At 46.8% G+C, this 20,730-nt stretch overlaps 1 protein-coding gene and 2 long non-coding RNA genes across 4 annotated transcripts in view; 1 reads left to right on the top strand and 2 right to left on the bottom strand.

Annotated features, from left to right (window-relative positions):
• Positions 1-3,285: 3,285 nt before the first annotated feature.
• On the bottom strand, positions 3,286-13,324 carry EIF3D (eukaryotic translation initiation factor 3 subunit D). The gene is made up of 15 exons (XM_006757461.1): positions 13,314-13,324; positions 13,198-13,207; positions 13,110-13,155; positions 12,149-12,285; positions 11,256-11,341; positions 10,462-10,534; positions 9,455-9,567; positions 8,588-8,720; positions 7,889-8,036; positions 7,044-7,174; positions 6,264-6,349; positions 6,033-6,162; positions 4,364-4,506; positions 3,907-4,190; positions 3,286-3,445 (listed from the first exon to the last, which is right to left on the bottom strand). The coding sequence occupies exons 1-15, from the start codon at positions 13,322-13,324 to the stop codon at positions 3,432-3,434; spliced, it is 1,545 nt and encodes a 514-aa protein (XP_006757524.1). The 3' UTR covers positions 3,286-3,431.
• Positions 13,325-13,386: 62 nt separating this feature from the next.
• LOC107182083 lies at positions 13,387-19,619 on the bottom strand. The gene is made up of 3 exons (XR_001512803.1): positions 19,575-19,619; positions 16,695-17,817; positions 13,387-13,441 (listed from the first exon to the last, which is right to left on the bottom strand). It is a non-coding gene; the product is annotated as an uncharacterized LOC107182083 (long non-coding RNA).
• LOC107182084 overlaps positions 17,285-20,730 on the top strand; it is a 44,863-nt gene continuing 41,417 nt past the window's right edge. For both annotated transcript variants that reach the window (XR_001512804.1, XR_001512805.1), the window contains exon 1: positions 17,285-17,362. This is a non-coding gene — a long non-coding RNA (uncharacterized LOC107182084). The remainder of the gene's footprint in view (positions 17,363-20,730) is intronic.

Here is a 20,730-nt window from a genome sequence, read left to right as displayed (position 1 = left end):
CGGCGCGGGGGCCTGCAGGTGCTGCCTGGGGGGTGCGGTGCCCGGGCTAGAGGTCCTCCCAAGCCCCCGGTGCGGGCCCTTGTTTTCAGCTGCGCCTTTTCACTTGGGAGGCGCGGGAGCAGATTATTCTTGGGGGGTAATTCCAGCCCTTACATTCCACCGTGAATGTAGCTAAAGACCAGTTGGCTACCCAGGTTTTGGGGACTGGAAACCAGGTTGGTGAAGCCAGGACAGAAAAACCAATTAACAGGTTTTTGCTACTGTGGACTAAAAAAGGGATTCTACAGAAAGTAACTTCATGATCTGATGATAAATTCCTAACTGGGTAGGTCCAGGTGAGTCGTCATGCCCTAGGCATATGCATTCTTTAGTAAAAGGTTTCTCTTTGCCTGAAGCAAGCCGGGTCCATTGTTTCTGTGCATCTAGGACTAACACATCTTTGAAATGCCTTTCATCAAGGGCAGTGATGGCGAACCTTTTGAGCTCGGGTGTCAGCATTTTGAAAAACCCTAACTTAGCTCTGGTGCCGTGTCACATATAGAAATTTTTTGATATTTGCAACCATAGTAAAACAAAGGCTTATATTTTTGATATTTATTTTATATATTTAAATGCCATTTAACAAAGAAAAATCAACCAAAAAAATGAGTTCGTGTGTCACCTCTGACACGCCTGTCATAGGTTCGCCATCACTGATCTAGAGAGCATATACTCTTACCTATCCTGTAATGATAAGATACCTTCCTGTATCTTACTTTCCTTCCCCTTTAATTCCGAATGCATAAAAGCTGCAAACTGTTATTCTGAGAAGCATTTTTCTGTTATCTTGCTTCCAGGCATATCCTTATAAAAATTTACAGGTTTGAAAGTTCTTACCTGGACACCACAATGATTCAGTCTGTTGTTTATTAAGAAACATTCATGATTGACTTGATCTTTCGCCAACCAGTGAGGTAGCCAAAAATTCTGTTTACAACATTTTGTAGCCACTGGCCAAAACCTCTATACTGTGGTTAGAGTGATTTGCTTAAGATCACACAATTTAGAGGTGGAGCTTGGAATGAAAATCCCCTTTTCACTCAATTATGAGCTCTTTATAACATGTTTTTTATTCATTCATGAATGTTTTGAGCCTGGTAATGTAAATACAGTGGCCTATGATAGGCCAGTATGACACTAAACATAAACCCACTATTACACAGCAGTGGTGTGGCCGAAGTGGGGCACAGCACGTGGAGGGTAACAGGATGATTGTACCTGGCCTCCCAGAGGTGGGAGCATGAGATTATCAACTTGGAAACAGAATCAAGTAGGTAATTCTTCCATCAAAAAGACTTAAGAAAAATATGGCAAGCCTCATGTACAACCGAATCAAAGATGGAAGAGGAACTTATACAAGGAAAGAGGAAGGGGACGATTACCACCAGAGCTTTCTGTAGGGTTCTCACCACAATGGCACAGGATGCAAGAACGCTCCCCTTAAACTCTAGCTCCTCCCACAGACCCCAATCAATTAAAATGTGTCATAACTTTTATCAAGATTGACATGGACAGAACATAGTACATTTATGAGGGAAGTACAGGAACCTTCAAGAGGCATTAAAGTGGTCCAGTGAGATGGAACTGAGGGTTCTTGTGGGAAAGCAGCCATGTCTAACGTGGAAAGAACTTTGTATTCTAGCTTTGCATGGCTGGAGCTGCTTTTCATAAAAAATAGTAGCTGAGCCTGGCTGGCCTGGCTAAGTGGTTGAGTGTAATTAAAAATATTAAAATATATATTTTTAAAAAAGTTGAAACCTCTCGCCTTCTCCGACCTCTCAGACCAAGGAAAGCACTAACAAATGCCACTTATCTATAATTTCATGGCCTGTATCAGCAGCAGAAAAAAACCACCATTAGAGCAGAAATGACCTTATTCATTACGATGACCTCAGTGCACTCTCCAGTATCTGAGGGCATACAGGATGCCCTCAATGAGCATCTGTTGAATGAACATTGAAACCAGACAGGCTAGGCAAATACCTAACCAAAAATAAAGTAGGGAGGTCTACTTCATAGTGGTTGTGAAGATTTGAGAACGGGAGCTGGCAAATAATGGAAGTACCTAAAATAGTTGCTGGTCTTATTTGGTGAGAAATGGGAAATTAGGACAATGAAGTGCGGCAGGACCTGGAAACAAGGCTGAGCCTGGACTGTAGGCAGCAGGACGCTAGCCAAGGCTTTTGAGTTAGGACTGTTTTTAGCCATCAACTTGGTGGCCCCAACAGGACAGATGAGCAGGGGATAGATCAAAGAAATGAAGTATTTGGAAGCTGATGCAAATGTTTTGTTGGCATGAAACCAGCTTCCACCTGCCCACTTGTCCCAGCAAATCCACCTGGATTGCATCAGGAGTCTGCAAGAGGCAGCTAGGTATTAGTTGAATTTTGAAAAACTTGGCACTTGTCACACCACTTTCATCCGTCATTTTTATCACACTACCTACACTGAAAACTTCCTAAGCACGTTTATGCTCTTCCTAATAACTCTAACAAAGTACGATACATTTTGCTTGTTTTTTAAGGCACAATTTTGATTAAAATTTAGAATGTTACTCAGAAGCTGAGCCTGTTTCCTCATCTGTACAGTGGTATCACTTCCACCAACATTGTAAGTTCGGTGTCAGGCTCAGATATTTCTAGAAGCTTAGTACAATACCTGGCAATGTAATCACTTCATAGTCCCAAGAACAGAACACTATCCTTTAATAAAAACAGCGCTCTACTAAAGTAAGTTTACATATCCTAAACATCTGTAACTCTGGTTTTTAACACTGCTTTGAGTGCCAGCTTGAGACGGTCACGAGCTCAAGCCAAGCTTGAAAACATTTACAACCATTTTGATCCCCACCCAGTGGAACGTCAGACCGAATCTTCTGAGGGCGTCCCCATGAGCAACAAGCCCCACCTCAACCTCCAGAGACTGTGCCCTGCTTCAGCTTTTACTAGTGACTTGTGTCTCCAAGGGCAGTAGTTAGGTTTGGCACATGACCATGGACTTCTCATGTGGACCTCTGTGGGACCTCACAATGAAGAGTCTCCGGGAACAGATAATTTCATGGGTTCCAAGAACAGAGAAGTCTAGGGCATCCACTCTCTAACAGGATGGTAAACTCAACATGCTCAAGAACAAAGGCTAGAACCCAGAGAACTCCAGGAAGGAACTTCTGTATCTCCCCTTCCCTCTCCCAAGGGCTACCTGGAGAAGGAAGAAGGGCTGTCAATCAAATCATAATGTAGGCAGGTGTTGAGGGTAAGAGACTAAAGAGACTTATACTTTATTCCATCTGTCAAATTCCAGAGTGCAGGTATTAGACAAACATTCTGCCAGGAATCGAAGGCCCTGCTAGGCTCAGTGAATTTACACAATCCAGCTCCACATCACCGTCTGGCTTAAGTTTCTTCCTCTGAAAGATACAGAATGTTAAATGAGCCACGTGAAACTGGTGAATGCTTATGATTTCAACACCTCCACCCACAAGTCAAGTCTTTCAGATCCTCACGGGGCTGACATGTTTCCTTTAGTCCCCAGCTGGTGAAGCAAGAAAGCTAGCTTAAACCCATGTAGCCAACCCAGAGCCTTTTCTCCTTCAGCCCACTGGCTAACTTCAGGGACTTCCATTGTCTTTCTCTAGCTTCTTCCTCACCCAGCCTCTAAAAGACCACCCTCCTCCCCACCCCCTTCATGTGACCTACAGGCTCGTGAAGCAAGTTCCTGGAGTCAGATCGAACGCCACTCCAAATGCAGTCATGTCTCAGGGAGCCCTCAGAAAGTTTACACCAAGGTTCAGGAGCAATGTGGCCATAGAGCTTGGTCCCTGGGCTGCCTGCCGCTCACTCGAGACCTCAGAAAGAGACTTGTACAAACCTTCTTCCTCCTCCTCCTCCTCTTCCTCATCCTCATCGTCCTCGTCGGAACTGAAGGTGCCGTCCGGCAGGCTGTAGACGCGGATGACCTGCTTGTTGGGGTCCTTGAGGATGAGGTACTTGCCCTCCTCCAGCTTCATGCAGATGTCGATGACACAGCGCAGGATGCCCCAGGCATTCTCCACGCTCAGGTTGATCTGGCTGGCAAACTCATTGGGCTTGAACTGCTGGGTGCCCAGGATGACGTGGCGCGAGGAGTCTTTCACATGGTACCGGGACACGTAACTAGTGGGGAGAGTGGGGTGTTAGTGACGGGGGCAGAACCAGGGGACAAATATCAGTTAAAGGGGGACACCCGACTTTTTCCAAGGGCAAGGGAAAAAGGCGAGCCCTTGTCTCCCTGACCGCAGACACCTCCTTCCACAGATGCGTTCACAACTCCTGGACACGAATCTCACCCAAGCTTGAGGTACTCGGATCCAGCCAGCAAAGCACAGCAGGTCCATCGGGCCAACTTATAGCTGTTGTTCTTCAGCTCGGTGGCAATGACGGCCCCTCGCTGGGAGTCCAGCTTCTGACGCCAGTCAACACCATTACAGTGCTGCAGAAGGAAAGCCCAGTGTCAGGAGCAAAGGTGAGCCTGGCACCACCTCTGGCAGAGAAGGAACTCCCTCCTGGGCTTGGCTATCGAGTGGGCCAGGCCGTAGGTAATCAGAGGTAAGACCGTTATTTGCCCTGGCCGGTGTGCTTCAGTTGGTTGGAGCGTTGTCCTGTATACCGAAAGGTGCTGGTTCTATTCCCGACCAGGGCACATGTGGGGTTTGTGGGTTTGATCCCAGATCAGGGTGTGTGAGGGAGGCAGCCAATCAATGTTTCCCTCCCCCTTCCTTTCTAAAAAAAAAAAATCAACATATACCCAGGGGAGGGAAAAAAAGATCAACTGGGGGGGGCCTCCCCTAACCATGTGAGTCTCTTAAATGTGGTGTAGAGCTTAGAGACAGAGGAAGTCAGAGAGTCAGAGCACGAGAAGGATTTGATGCTGTTGCCGGTGTGAAGATGGAAGACAGGGCAAGGAGTATGGGTGGCCACCAGGAGCTGAGAGGCCCCAGCTGATAGGTGGCAGGAGAATAGGGGACCTCAGTCCTATACCTCAAGGAACTGAATTCTGCCAACTAGAATGAGCTTGGAAGTGTTTTTTCTTCCAGAACCAATAGATGAGAATTCAGGTCTGCTAACACCTTTGACTTTAGCTTTCTGATATTCTGAGCACAGAACCAAACCATATGAGCTGAACTTCTGGCCTACCAAACTACGAGCTAATGGATGTTGTTTTTAGCCTCCAACTTTCAGTTAATTTGTTACGGAGCAAAAGATAACTAACATAAGGCTGTATAAAGAAGTAATTATAGCAAAAAGAGTCGTGAAGGCGACTGACCCAGAGAGAAGGATCCACGAGAGATAAAAAGAGTGGAACCAGCACAGAAAATATGTGAAGGAAGCTGAGAAATGTGTAAGACCAGAGTCATGCACATAGTGACACAGGGAAAAGCTAACGCCAAATGCTACAGGGAGCCATGGTGGAAAGTCTAAGAAAAGGCCACCGGCCCAGAACTAAGGCCACAGCCAACCTTCCAGCAGGGGCTGGAGACTGAGGAACACCTGGGGGGATCGTCCGCACACCCCACCCGCAGCATTAACTGCTAACCCTTGGCTCTAATGAAGGCAGAGCTCAGTGCCCTGTGCTCCACATCACTGGCCACTCCAACACAGCCTGGCCTTGGAGCTGCCCTTCGCACTGAGAACTCTTTACAGCAGCACCCAGGAGCACTGCCACCCAGTTCAAATTCAGGCACACAGCTGGGTAGCTGCAGAAAGGATAACAGTCCAACAATCAGGGCACACCAGCGGAGAGAGCAGAAAGAGGAGGAAAATCGAAGAAAGCACGTTCCACTTGCAGTGTGTTCTGCAGAGCCAGATAAAAGCTAATCTTTGAATTAAGTGGAGGGAAAACACAGAAGATAAAAATCTCGGTAGCCCTTCAAGTAACACAAGGGGAAAACAAACTAGCCTGAGACAACACGCCTTGCAGACGTGGAGCCCCAAGAGGGTGACAGAGGTGCGCCTCACCCTGGAGTCCCATTCGTTGAGAGTCTTGATGTTGATGAAGGACACTTCCCCATTGGCTCCGGTCATGACACCATCATGCTCACAACGGACAATCAGGTCAATGTCGTCTCCAAGCTTCCACCTGCGGTACCTGCAATGAAGAAACTTAGTTGGTCACCTCAGACCCTAAATTGCAGGTATTTCACCCCACACAGGGTCGGGTCTGTGCACACCCTACCCGAGGTGACATACCGGTATGCAACAGAGGCGATTTCATTCTTATCCATGTCGTCTTCCACAAACGGGTTTGGGTTGGGGAAGTTGTACCTTTCTTTCCCCTGCAAAGGTGACAAAGGTGTTACGAGACAGCACCAACTTGTCACCAAGTCAATCGACCAGACTCTGAAACGCTTAGTTACAGCTCAGGCTGGGTTCCTGGAGCCCTTGAAGGGGCTGAGCTCATTGCATGCTGTCTGCCTACTTACCCTCTCCGAGCGCAAGCACCCCATGAACTACAAGATGCTAACAGCTAGTGTTTACCAACAACTCCTTACATGTGTCGACTGTGTGCTCCATGTCTCTCATTTAATTAGCAACCATGCCTCTCCGGGCTCATTTTTCTCAATAGCACACATCTATATGCATTTAGGGTTTACTGTTTTTCCTCCTCCATTATAATGAAGCTTCCCAGGGGCAGGAACTTGCCTCCGGAACAGTACTTGTACCCCACAATGCAGTTGTCAAATAATTGATGGAACCCTTACAATGTGCCTGTGTGAGACAAGTATTAGTGTTCTCTGTTTAACAGAGAAGAAACATGCCTAAAATCACAAAGCTATGAGGTGTTGATCCAGGGTTCAAAGCCAGGCAACGTGACCTCAAAGCCCAAGATTGACACTCCTTGGAGACAGGTAGGCACCCTATCTGTCCTGCTCAATCGCACATGCCCAGAGCCGATGACCAAGCAGATGCTCAGGAAAGTAGCTGTAGTTGCCAAAAGGCAGCTCGTGCCCAGATGCTGCCCCTCCTCACCATCCTCAGGCACTGCTGGGAGAAGTTGTGGTTGATGTAGGTTGCTTCCATGGCCAGGTTGCGGGGCGAGTTGAAGGAATTACCTTCATCTTGAGGGGGCTCGTTGGCTGTCTCACTCACTGTCAGGAGGTCTGCAAAAGTGGCAGCATGGTCACCCACCCACAAAACAGAATCACTGATGACGTGCACAGTACCATGGAGAGACGTGGTGATCGAAATGCCCTCCCTTCAAATAAATGCCGTCTATTACCATGGGTCTCCCAAGATGGGGCAGTAGCAGGTACCGGGGGGAGGGTCTAACATTAAATTCAATCACAGTGTAAACATCTATCCCTTTCCAAGCCTTTTGGGTTCTTTAAGAGAATGTTTGATTTTATCAGCTTTCAACAAATACAAGGCCTGAGGTGCACAATATAATTATACTGTTTTGTTTCACTGCTGAGTGACCTGATTTTCAATCATGGCAGGTATGTATATGTTTTATACTCTTTGGTATAAAACATACACGCACATATATTTTTCTTTTATAAATACACTGAAATATAAATAACCCATCAATTAAAAACGTACACATCAACACTAAAGACAAGTCACAAAAGTATTATTCAAATGAGTAACATTTGGAAGCATGATTTTGGGGCGCTGTGAGGACTCAATGCTGACGCCCCAAGGAGGGACTGCAGCGACAGTTCCTTCTCCGTGCCTCTGAGGCTGGGAGGGCTGTGACAAGCTGTCAACGCCTGCAGGGAGACAGACCATCTGCCGCCCCTTCTCCAGCACCAAGACTGCTCTGAGCCGATGGAAACATTCACTGCCCTTGTGCTGTTCCCGGACAGGCCTCTTACCAAAGTCAGAGTTATCCCTCTTGTCAAAGAAGAGCTTGGATCCGACTCTCTGGACGACAATGTCCCAGGAATACACGGAGCGGGTGCAGCTCATCAGTGTGGCCAGAATGGCGTCGGTGGCAAACACATTCCCCTGGGTTTTTGCCAGCTGCAGAAAGGACAGAAGAGAGGAGTGAGACACCCTCGGGTCTGCCATTCACACCGAGGGGAGAGGACTCCTCAGTAAGAAGCCTTCAGAGCCACACCCACACGTAACACGTGCACCTCTAGCTGAGCAAGGCTGCAGCCATCAGCCAGCGGGCTTCTGGCGGCAGTCACCACCCCGGGCCAGGCGGGTCCGTAGCTCAGTGAGCACTGGCCATGTTCCAGGAAAGCACTGCTCGGCGCTTTCTGCCATCCTCACCCCAGGGCATGTGCTAAGTGCATTTACCCCATTTTACAGGAAGAAAATGAAGGGTCCAGAAAGGTGGCGCTAGGACGCACGGAGAGCTGGGATCTGAATCCAGCTTTACTTAACACCAGCATTCATGGTCCAGCCAGCAGAGTGCCTTTATCTCCACCACCTCCTAAGTCCGATTCAGAAGACTTATCCAGAGGGGTTTCCAAGCCCCAACCCTGCGTCCTCAGTTCTTTCTGGGCCGTGGCTGTAGAAGCTGGTGGCATCCCTAACGGGTGGGTGGGCAGTAGAGGGCTGCACACCTTTCGGATGACGGGGTCGTCTGTGGTGGTGACGGTGTGGAAGATGCGCTTGATGCTCCTCAGGGGCTTCTCGCTCCTCGTGGTGATGCGGTCGAAGGCTTTGTCGTAGTATTCCAGGGCCCCGCAGCACTCGCTGTAGGGAGAGTGGGCAACACATGCAAAGTAAGGGGAAGATCACCTGCTTTTACTGTTATGCCTTGGAATCTGGAGTCTTCCCCAGAAGTCTAATATGTAAGAAGTGAAAAGAGTATCCGACTGGAACAGGAGATGAACTCTCAGGGCTCACTCAGGTGCCTGTTCCCTGAGCCCCCAATGTGGCTCCAGATAATAGTGTGAACACAACCGATTCAGCTCAACCTCCCCATTTTAAAGGCGGGAGATGAGGACTGACAGGCATCCAGACGTGTTGATGTTGAGTCTGGCGCTTCAAGTTATTCCCACTCCGTGCCCTGTGAGGTAAGGAGCGCTCCAAAGTGTCAGGAAAGCTTTGCTTGTCCTGAACAACTGCTGTCTTTCTCCTTCTGCCAAAAGAGCTATATAACTTAATTTCTCTTTTGCTCAAGATTCCAGGAAGCGGAAAGAAACCTGGAATTTAATATCAGCAAATTTCTTTCTGCTTTTGCTTTGCTCCTGTTCTCCTGCCAAAAAGAGCTATACAACTTCTTTCTTTCTTTTGCTTGCAATGCCAGGAACTTCAATGCGATCCAAAGTTTATTACCAGTAACTGCTTTCTTGCCACCTTCCCATGATTATTTTTGAGTAAGTGGTTTGTCTTTTTTTGGAAATACTAGGGCTTCAGAAAAATATTCACCACCAGCTGGTCCACCCACGTGAGAGCATGATGGAAGGCAGTAAGATGCCACTCACATGTCCTGTGGCTCTGAGACTTCCAAGTAGCGCATCTTCATTAACTGAGGGAAGTCCATTTCTTCTTTCACCTCCCAGTCACTGCGAACTTCAACCGAAGAGTCTCGGGGTTTCTGTCATGAAAACCACGGGGGGGAACAGAATTACAGCCAGTGTAAAGCATAAGTGAAAGGCAGGTTAATAGTACGAAGGGCTTTTATTCAATAAATATACCTGGAACATTAACTACGTGCTGGCTGTTTATAACACAGCACCCCTGACTCTCAGGAGCTAACAATCCAGAAGAGGACCAAGGCATCAAGAGTTCAAAAACAAAGGAAAATTCCTCCCCTCATTAAGATGTCACCAGGGAACAGCAGCTCTTTATATTTCCCAAAGGAGCTGTAGCAGCCCCTTTAGATTTCTCTCAAGGTATTAGCTATCTATTCTTGACACAGCAAGCATCTTATTTAGCAAAATGTAACTTCCACAATTGTAACTACACCCTTGCTTACATGTGTCTTCTATTCTCACAATGTCCACACAAACATTCGTACAGGAATGTTCACAGCAGCATTCTTCATAATAGCAAACAGTGGAAACAACCCAAATGTCCATCAACTGGTGAACAGATAAACAAAAGGTGGTCCATCCATACAATGGAATTCAGCAATACAAAAAAATTAAGAACGGACACATGGTACAACATGGATGTACCTTAGAGATCACACATTGCAGGATTCCACTGATAGGAAAAAACGAACAGAACAGGCACACCCAGAGAAAGAGACTAGAGTAGTGGTAGTCTAGGGTTAGGGGAGACTAGTGGCTGACTGCTAAAGGGTACAGGGCTTCTTTTTAGAGTGATGCAAATGTTCTGAAATTGACTACAGTAATGATGGTACAATTTTATAAATATACTAAAAACCATGTTGTTTAGTATATGAATTATATCTCAAAGCTGTTACAAAACCAAACAAATAAACAAAATCAAATGCCCAGATAGAATTCTGGCACGAATACACTACCTGTGATTTTTGGTCCCATTTCTGCCTCACGCCAAACTGTTTCTGAAATTTTTTCTGCAGTCGTATGCGTTCTCTGGAAAGACAGAAAAATTGTGCCTTCAGTGCAGATTTTTAAGAAAAGTGAGGGCTTAATAAAGAGGAACAAAAGAGATGATCTCCTTTGCTGAATGGCTGGTAGGGTATATTGTCCTCAAATACTGACCAGGTCTATTTTACTCCATCTAGAAACTGTCCACTGGCAGCCCCAACCTGGGCCAGACCGTTGCATGGTGCAGCTCCAGGAGGGCTCATAGGACCCAGTGCGAATAGGGCCCCAGGAGTTGTGCTCCGGCAGAGCTGAGCCTAGGTAAGCTCCAGAGCAGGGGTCCTCAAACTTTTTTAACAGGGGGCCAGTTCACTGTCCCTCATACCGTTGGAGGGCCGGACTATAGTTAAAAAAAAAAACACACTATGAACAAATTCCTATGCACACTGCACATATCTTATTTTGAAGTAAAAAAACAAATGTTTTCGGCGGGCCGCAGTTTGAGGACCCCTCCTCCAGAGTCTCTGATTTGCCTTGGTGTCCTTCAGCGTGTATGTCCACTGTAAATAGCTTCTTGCTCGTGCTGTCTGCCTCGAACTGAAACTGGCCCTTAGGGCACGATGTCAGGTTGAAGCAGTGGCTTAGCCTGCTTAGGAAGGTGGTTTTGTTTGCAATAGTGGGGAAGACCACCATTTTCCTCTCTGGCCTAATGAGTTCAGAGTGTTTAGTCCTGGAAGAATGCCTTGTCCTGGCAGGCTGGGAGCCTCACCTCTCTTTCTGCTTGGCGCTCTTAGGCAGGGTCTGCAGATTGAACTGCAACATGTTCCGTCGATCTTTGTCTCTGCGGAGATTCCGCTGGGAATTAGGAAAAAACATCCGTGTTAAAATCTTTAAGATTTGGCTACAGTAGGAAGTGCTTCATGGGAGGTCATTAGCCAAAGTTCAGAATGCCAAATCCAAGCTGTACATTTTATTCTTATTATTTTTTAATGCTTTATTGATTTTAGAGGGAGGAAGGGAGAAACACTGATGAGAGAGAACATCAGTTGGTTGCCTTGGAGACTAAACCTGTAACCTAGATATGTGCCTGACTGGGACTCATCCCACGACTTTTCAGTGTATGAGATGATGCTCCAACCAACTGAGCCACACATGCCAGGGCCAAGCTGCACATTTTACTTTGCCTTTACTCTAATAATCAACAGTCTGGGGGTTTAGTTGAGTATATACTTGGAGTTGGCTTAGATGCACATTCACTTAGAAGTACTATTTTACTGAAGTAAGTTTACTGGCTCTTTATTAGAGTGACTGAGTTTGCCTTTTTATATAATGAGATGTGATCCAACTGGACCATCTGCTTAATAAAGTCTGTAGTCTAGCAATTAAGTCAGGCAATAGGCACAGATACACCTTTTATCTGGCACAAACGTCATTCTTAGCACAGGGGTACAATGTCCTACTTACTGGTCAACAGAAATCTAAACCATTTAAATGCATCCCTGGAACTAGTCAAGTTTACTTTACATAGTTTGTCACTGAGGAGCTCCCTAGGGTTCACAAGAGGACCCATAACATGCCTTCCTCTCATCAGTACTCACAGGGCTGCACTTTTAGCAGCAGATAACAGCCCTAAGGTGGTCAGACTGCTGGCTCCTGGCCTACCTGTGCAAATCGCATTCGATTCCGCTGGTAGGCGGTCTTCTGGGTGCGCGCTGTGTCCACCAGCTGGAAACTCGTTTCATCCTCCTCGTGGAAATAAGCATACTGACTTCCACCACCAAACTGAGAGGAGTACTTATCTGGAGGCAAAGGGGATAGTGTGTAACAACCACCACCTACAGACTTACGAATACACACCAGCTTAAAGCCCTGCAATTTAAGTGTGGATCCCTAACATTGGCTGGGAGCATCGTAGACATGCAAACTCACAGCCTCACCTGACCACTGACTCAGAACCGCATTTAAAAAGGATCCCCAGGTGATTCATGCACATTTAAGTTTTAAAAAGTTCTGATCTAAAGACTTTTAAAGTCAAGACAGAATCTGAGGAACTCAAGATAAACCCATTCCACTCTCTGCCTCAGTCTGTAAGAATATGAGTTAAAATTTATTCTTGCAGGAGGCAAATATGGGATTTAAGTACTATCACTCTCATCATCTGGTGCCCAAGGCAGACATGTCTAATGGCTGCCCTGAGACTCAGATAATCTTAACTTACTATTCCAGAGAGCCACTTCCAACTATCTCTGATAAAAAAACCAATTTACTGTATCAGTATCTTAAACCCAGGAATTTAAAACTGGAATCCACTGCGTGGCTTCACCGATTCACTAAACCCCACACAATGAAATGCAAAATGGGAATATAAAAGGGTTCATGGCTCCTCAAAAACGGGGGGTGGGGGTGGGAATCCCACTATAACAGGTCAAACTTCTTCAATGAACAGTCTACCTTTTAGGGCTACTTCCAAAAAATGTGGTAGTGTCCACAGTCTAGAATAAGCTCCTAAAACTATGTATTATCAGCATCTCGTCACCATTCTGGAACACTTTCAGGTGGAGGTTACCAGAAAAAGTAACCATTTTCCCAAGGACCTGATTGGGCAGTCAGTCAGAACACTTACTCGTGTATCTCTTATCTTGGTATGTGGTACCCGTCCAGTCTGCAACCTAGTAAGAGCAACAAGGGAAGACAGAGCACACAGGTCAAGCAGGCAATTTTCTGTTGACCCAGAAACCCCCAAAGCGAGACACAGAGTGGGAAAGCAGCAGGATCGGCTCACAATGCCTTTGTAAGTGCCCAGCTCTCCTATGACTACTGGAGGTACCCAGAGGCCATAACCTTTCTCAGCTGGTGTCCCCGTAAGGAACACAGGACTAATGCTTTTGAGAGAATAAAACGGAAGAGGGGTTGTCCTGGATCACGGGTGTCATGAACTTTGCCATCTTCTAAAACCTTAAATATACAAATACTGTAAGTAGCTTCATGAAGAAAAGCCTAAAGGTAAAAAAAAGCCTATTTGAGGAAAGCTAAGACATAGATTAAATTAAAAAGCAACATATGAAATGGAACTCTCAAATCTTAGCTACTCCTTTGTTTTCTTGTAAACAATACTGTGAATACTTATAACTGATAAGACTACTAACAAAACTGCTTTATTACACTTCACTGACGTTTTTCCACTGTAACATCTTTCAAAGGAGTCTGCACCTCATGCTTGGTGGGGTGTCATACCTTAATTGGCAGTTTTTCTTTCTTACTGTTATATAGAATAATGGTGCTACATAAAATAACAGTGTTTCTTAAGTTTGGTGGTGTCTCAAAGATTTGATAAAATGCAGTAACTTTTTTTTCAAGTGTAATTACTATGTCCAGGTCCTTAGAAACACTTTCACCGAGACATAAAATATTTAGCTTCCCTAAACCCATTTCTTCATGTGTAAAATAAGTTCCTTGTTTTATTAGTTAACACACACAGAGATTCTTTCATTGTAAATGTTACACGATTACTATTCAGACTTGTAAAAATACATCTACTCAGAGTGCTGAGGAAAATAAGAGTCTGTAGGTATATCCTGAAATTCAACTTTCTTTTCTTGTTCTTCCAATAGTCTGTTAACGCAAATCCTTATGCAGAGCAAGTGGACACAGAGCTAAGCAAAAGGCCATAAAAGTGGCCATACATCAAATGTTCATAGCTATTTGAGTACCAAGCATTGTTCTCAGTGATTACCATGCATATTCATTAAATCCCCCCAACCGTCTGAGGGAAGGGCCAGTATTGTCCCTACTTTTCAGAAAAGAAATGGCCCAAAGTCATAATGCTGGTCTTCTATCATTGACAGTCCCTCTAGGTTGTGGGCTGCTTGCCTGTGTTCCTGAGAAGCATCTACGGTACCAGTCTATAGAGTGTGTTTTCTTTAGTGAATTACCGGTATGTTTACCGGTAATAAACTTGCACTGTTTTATGTATATGTTTGATTACATACAGCCTTGTGACAGTTTTCCTGCATGTCATAAGCATTTGAATATAAATTAAAATGTTAAAATCAAATCTGATATTGTTTTACCTTTTATTTGGTGTGTGGAAGGTGTGCGGAAGAGGGGGTAGTCTTATACGGCGAGTATATAACAAACTCTGTATTTTGAGTGGAAATGTTAGGGGGTTGTCTTATACGCCCAGTCGTCTTATACGCCGGCAAATACGGTACTAACAAAACTACTTTACTACACTTCATTGACTTTTTTCCACTGTAACATCTTTCAAATGAGTCTGCACCTCATGCTTGGTGGGGTGTCATATCTTAATTGGTAGTTTTTCTTTCTTACTGTTATATAGAATAATGGTGCTACGTAAAATAATAGTGCTTCTTAAGTTTGATAAAATGCAGTAACTTTTTTTTCAAGTGTAATTACCATGTCCAGGTTCTTAGAAACACCTTCACCAAGACATAAAATATTTAGCTTCTCTAAACCCATCTCTTCATGTGTAAAATAAGTTCGTCGTTTTTATTAGTTAACACACACAGAAATTCTTTCATTGTAAATGCTACCCAATTTCTATTCAGACTTGTAAAAATACATCTACTCAGAGTGCTGAGGAAAATAAGAGTCTGTAGGTATATCCTGAAATTCAACTTTCTTTTCTTGTTCTTCCAATAGTCTGTCGTAACGCAAATCCTTATGCAGAGCAAGTGGACACAGAGCTAAGCAAAAGGCCATAAAAGTGGCCATACATCAAATGTTCATAGCTATTTGAGTACCAAGCATTGTTCTCAGTGATTACCATGCATATTCATTAAATCCCCCCAACCGTCTGAGGGAAGGGCCAGTATTGTCCCTACTTTTCAGAAAAGAAATGGCCCAAAGTCATAATGCTGGTTGATGAAAAAAATGAACCCTGGCTATCTGGCTTGAGTCCATACGCTGCCTAATGCGACAGCTCCTCTCAGGAGGGTAAAAACCAGGGCCTCCCAACGGATGTTTCAGGCAGTTTCTATCAAAAACCCTCTGAATATGCTCAGATGGCGAGTTCCCAGAGGAAATCTCATCACACAAATATTTCTGGAGGCCAGAGAGCAACCAGGGAGCACAGGACACTGAAGTTAGTAAGGAGACGAAGGCTTCCTACAGAGGTGCCGGCAACTGGAGTTGGGCGACAGCGAGAAAATGAACTTGCAAGCTCTACCCACCAACTCGGAACTTAGGAAGTTTTACTACAAAAAAAGGGCTGGAGGGGAGGGGTGGCAGTCGCAGAACTTAAGTATTGGGCTGCTACTCAGTGTCGGGCACTGTGCCGGAGACCTCAACACCACTGACTCTCCCACACCCCACTTTAGAGATAAAAACTTGTAGCTCAGCCAAATCAAGGGGTTGATCTACCCATCATTTCAAAATAGACCTGATCCCAGGGCTGTCTGCGGTAAGTCCAGCATTCTTCCCATCATATTCCAGCTGGCGAGCAGCCTGAAAAGACCTGGGGTTTCAGGCTGTATTTAATAGCACAACAACGATGTCTCCAAATCACACTTTTAAAAGTCTGCTTGACCTGTCAGCTGGAGGAGGAAACAGGTCCACGGCTTAACAGGCATTCCTCCTGGGAGTGGAAGTCCGGGTTTCCACACGAGCGAAATAAGTGCGCGGAATGGAACAGGTAGGACCGACCGAGCCCTTCAGTTAAAATGGCCTGACAGCTGGGCGGGCACCAACAGGGCAGTCAGGGGGCCTGGTTGCAGGCGGCCGCCGTATTGTGTAATTATCGCTGTCACTACAGGTCGTGCCCCATCAAGCCCCGATGGTTCGGATCTGAGCTCAGACATGCTCCACCCTAGCTTCTGCTTCACATTAAACTAAAGGAAGGAAACCTTCAGACTGGGAACTCCTCAGGGCAGGCCGAACACCGACTCGCTTGGCATTCCCGGAAACTCAAGCTTTGGCCACTTAAAAGACCCGGAGACCCAGCTGGGTCAAATGACATTATTAAATTCGCTCAGCCCTCGTCCACTAAGCGGAGTTTAGAGCCAGGGACCTCACGCACCCCGCACGCTGGACCTGGGCCCCGGAAGGCGGATTCCTGCCACTTCCAGCGGAGGGACAGCGGCAGCAGGAGGGGACGTCCGGGGGGGTCTCTTCCGGGAGCCTCTGAAAGCCGGGCCCAGCCCAAGCCGGCTCCGGAGGCCCCCGGAATCCTACGGAACACGCCACTCACCTGCACGGGCCTCAGCCGGCCCGGATGGCGAAAGATAGACCAGGCCAGACAGCTCGCTACCTGCTGCACTCCGAGGCGACTGGAAAGGAGGGACGGTGCGCGCGCAGTGACCGGCGCCGTAAACCTGACCGGCGCTGCCGTAAACTGCGCTGCCGCTTCCTTTGGGCTCGGCGGCGGAACGCGAGTCGTAAAGCGAAGGCACACCGGAAGTTTGTCACTGCTCTTTGGGAGGTGGCTTCATTAGCCTTGTCGGCTCTTAGACACAAGAAGGGTGTTTACAGTTACGCCCGGAGGCACCCGGCGACGCCCCGAAAAGGCGTTTAGATTTATTGCAACGTGGCAGCCGTGCCGTCAAAGCTGGAGGCGGGAGCGGCTGACGGCCCCCCTGTGTCCCACAATGCCTTGCGGGCCGTTCGGCCTCTCAGTACGCAGTCGCGCCGGCCTTTTCTAGCCCATCACGTGATTCGAGTCTCACCGGCTGGGGGAAGTCGAGCGTCCAGAGGCAGATTTTATTGTTATTCTCCCGCTCCCTCGGCCCCCGTCTTTTCCAGTTTGGGAAACCGCGGTCTAGAGCTGTCAAGCGACCAGTCCAGCCTGCTAATGTAGTTCTCAAACTTTACTGTCCGTCGAGGATGTCGGGAGCCCTCATTTGAAAAATGCAGATTCAAGTATGTGGAGCCCACGGACGGGCATGTTAAATCAGCATCTGTGATGCTCAGGGGCCACCCAGGAAGCACCTTCCTACGGTGGGCGACAGTGCTGCCCTTCCCGCAGCTCCCAGCTACGGCGTTTGTCCTGGAATCTTACTGGGGAATTTCAGAACTTTGAAAGCGAACCTTTTGAGGGCGCGATTTTATTCAAACCTCAGATCCTCTTCTACCCTGTCTCCTAGGTTTCACCTTGTCAGTCTTCCAAGCTGTCTCCTTTATTGGCAAATATATCGGCGATGAGATCTGATATCTGCTCTTGACCGCCCCTTTCTAAGCTGGGCCTCACTTTCCTCAGCTATCCTAGGAGGTAATACGAAGGAGGTGCTGTGAGGGTAAAAGGAAAAGTATGTAATTCCACTCGCCAGTTGGGTGAGCTTGGGCAGGTTATTCGATCTCTAAAGCGGCTTGCTTCTCTGCAAAATGGAAATGTGAATAGCAGCACCTGTTTCCATAAATTGCCTCCCAATCTGCTCACCTTCCAGTTCTCCCAATGTTTGTTAATGGGACCCAAGGAATGGTGCTCTGTGCAAAACCTTGTAGTCATCAGTACTAGTCCCTTTCCCCTCTGCAACTACATTGAGTTCTCTGCTAAGTCCTCTTTGTTTTTCTTTCAGAATCCATCTTGAATGCCATTTCCCCACCACCTCCAGCCTGGCGTCTGGACCCTTAGTGCCCACTCTTGCTCCTCTAGGATTACCTCTCACGTGGTGAAAGCTCGAGTTACTTCCTCAGGGAGATCTTCTCTGACCACTATTCCCAAGACCGCTGCTCCTCCCGCCACCCCTCTTCACCCCCTCAGTCTGCTGTCTTCCTCATAGTACTCATCACACTGAAATACTTTTGTTTCCTTGTGTAGGCTCTGTCTCTGCCTTTAGAGGGCAAGCTCGGTGCTGGCAGCAACTCTTTCTGGCTTATCTAGAACAGTGCCTGGCAATACACGTGTGTTGAATGGATGGCTAGAGATTTTGTGAGAATTAAATGAGAACATCGCCGAAACCGGTTTGGCTCAGTGGATAGAGCGTCGGCCTGCGGACTGAAAGGTCCCAGGTTCGATTCCGGTCAGGGGCATGTACCTTGGTTGCGGGCATATCCCCAGTAGGAGATGTGCAGGAGGCAGCTGATCGATCGTTCTCTCTCATCAATGTTTCTAATTCTCTATCTCTCTCCCTTCCTCTCTGTAAAAAGTCAATAAAATATATTAAAAAAAAAAAAAAAGAGAACATGAATTTAGCACCTTACTCCGGGCATGAAGTAAGCACTCAGTTAATGTCAGTGTAATGGATATGAATAGTAAATTGTAGCGTTTTGTAAATTACAAGAGGAGATGTAGCTTTTCTAAATTGCTTAGATCATGTCTCTCCCCTAGGGCCCACAGGCCATCTGCCGCAGTCTCTCTCTCGTGTCAGAGTTTAATCATCTTTTTCATATTTTTTGCCCAGACGTCCTTGCACACCGCAGATGGAGGAGGATTTGAAGTGTCCTGTCTTATTCTCAATAGTGGTGAAGTATGGTACCTATTTGCTTAACAATGGACAGGTTACTTTGATTTTCTAAATTGTATAAGTCATCCCATTCGATTGAATGCCTTATCGATTGAATGACTATCCCATTGATTGTTATCATACTGGTCTTAGAGAGCACATTCTACTGTACTGGAAACAGGACAGCACAATTACTCTAAACTGTCCTCGGTGACCCTGATACCTGAAACTGTAATTAACATGCTTAATTCTGCATGTGTAATCTGCTTTTTTGCGAGCCAGGTGCCTCATTCCAAACCCTGGGATGTAATCAATACCTTTGTGATCTTTGCCTATATAAGTCTGGTTTGGCCACCATCTTATGGCTATGAGATTTGGGAATGGCCCCTCATAGTCCCGGATTGTAATAAATGTGACTCTTTAATTCGACTTCTTGAGGCGTCCTCCTGTGATTCGCGGGGTACATTACAACAGTGGGTTCCTGGTCTTGGATGGGATCTTGCCTCCATTCCTCCTCCCAGCTGACTCCCGTGTTGTCTCTTTCCGCCTGTCACACTGTCCTTTCTCCACATGACATAGAGCTGGACTGATCCTCCTTCGTATGAAATCAGAGCATGCCCAACCTCCCTCCCTCCCTTTTCCCTCCCTCCCTCCCTCCCTCCACTGCTGAAAATCTTTCAATGGCTTACCTTGATCCTGAGGATAAAAGCCCTTTCTGTTCCATGGCCTGCGAGTTTCTAAGTGGCAGCTTTTCACTGGCTGCTTCCTCTTTCTGGGTCATACCCTGGCTCACTTCCTGTCTTGAGACCTTTCTCACCTGCTGTTCCCTGCTGCCTGGAACGCATCTCCCTTAGATCTTCACTGTCTCCTCAACACACAGGCATTTCCTGACCAGCCCTCTGAGTAGCCTGGCCCTGTCCTCATTCACTCTGTCGCCCACCATGAGCCTGGTACTATTCCAGGAACTTACATTAACTCATTAATTCTCAACCTATGAGGTAGGGCCTGTTATTCTCTCCATTTTACAGATGAAGATACGGAGGCACAGAGAGGTGTTCTAGGGTGAGCTGTGCATAGTGAAGCTGGGGTTTCAAACTTGGGAGATACCTGGCCCTCGCTGCTTCTGCGCACCCCGTTGGTGTTTTACTGGATGCCTAACATGGATCTCTCTTCCACTTACCTTGTTTGTTTATTTGTTTACTTTTTTATTGTCTCCTCATTAGAAAGGAAGCCTCATGGGAGGTGGGGTCTTACGTGTCTTGCTCACTGTGGTGTCCCCAGCACCTAGGATGGTGCTTACCACGTAGCCAGTGTTTGGGAAATGTTTGTTGGATGCATGAGTGACCTCCGAGGACAGGTTCTCTCCTTCGGGTGTCCACTTGGCACAGCCCTCCATTGCCGCGCTTCCCACACCTCTGGTCCTGTTACCAGTGTCCACCCACCTCTCCTAACCCAGGCCTGGGTTCCTCTAGCATGGGGCCGCGTTATTCCTGGAGGAAGCCACATGGCCCAGCACCGTGCCTGGCATACAGAGTTTGCTCACGAAATGCGGGATGAATCCAGGGCCTACATATTCTGATTTTAGAGACTAAATTAAAAACCTAGCGTTCTTTTTTTTTTTTTTTTTAGTGCCTTCCTCCGGCCCATGGCAACACAGCTGCCGAACGAGCTTCCTCCAAAAACCTAGCGTTCTTGCCAGAAAAGTATAGGTGTGGGCTTCCCACACCTCTGGTCCTGTTACCAGTGTCCCCCAACCTCTCCTAACCCAGGCCCTGGGTTCCTCTAGCACGGAGCCGCATTATTCCTGGAGGAAGCCACATGACCCAGCCCTGTGCCTGGCATACA

This window comes from Myotis davidii, unplaced genomic scaffold (genome assembly GCF_000327345.1).
Source record: "Myotis davidii unplaced genomic scaffold, ASM32734v1 scaffold514, whole genome shotgun sequence".
Classification (NCBI taxonomy): Eukaryota; Metazoa; Chordata; class Mammalia; order Chiroptera; family Vespertilionidae; genus Myotis; species Myotis davidii.
The sequence above is the reverse complement of the archived record's forward strand: the minus strand, read 5'-3'. Positions and strand labels throughout refer to the sequence as shown.

Excerpts from the sequence above, each read along its gene's own strand:
- EIF3D (XM_006757461.1), bottom strand. Across the intron at positions 7,175-7,888 it reads GAGGGATAACTCTGACTTTG|ACCTCCTGACAGTGAGTGAG; the intron begins GTAAGAGGCCTG and ends CCACTTTTGCAG. Across the intron at positions 4,507-6,032 it reads TCAACGAATGGGACTCCAGG|CACTGTAATGGTGTTGACTG; the intron begins GTGAGGCGCACC and ends TTCCTTCTGCAG.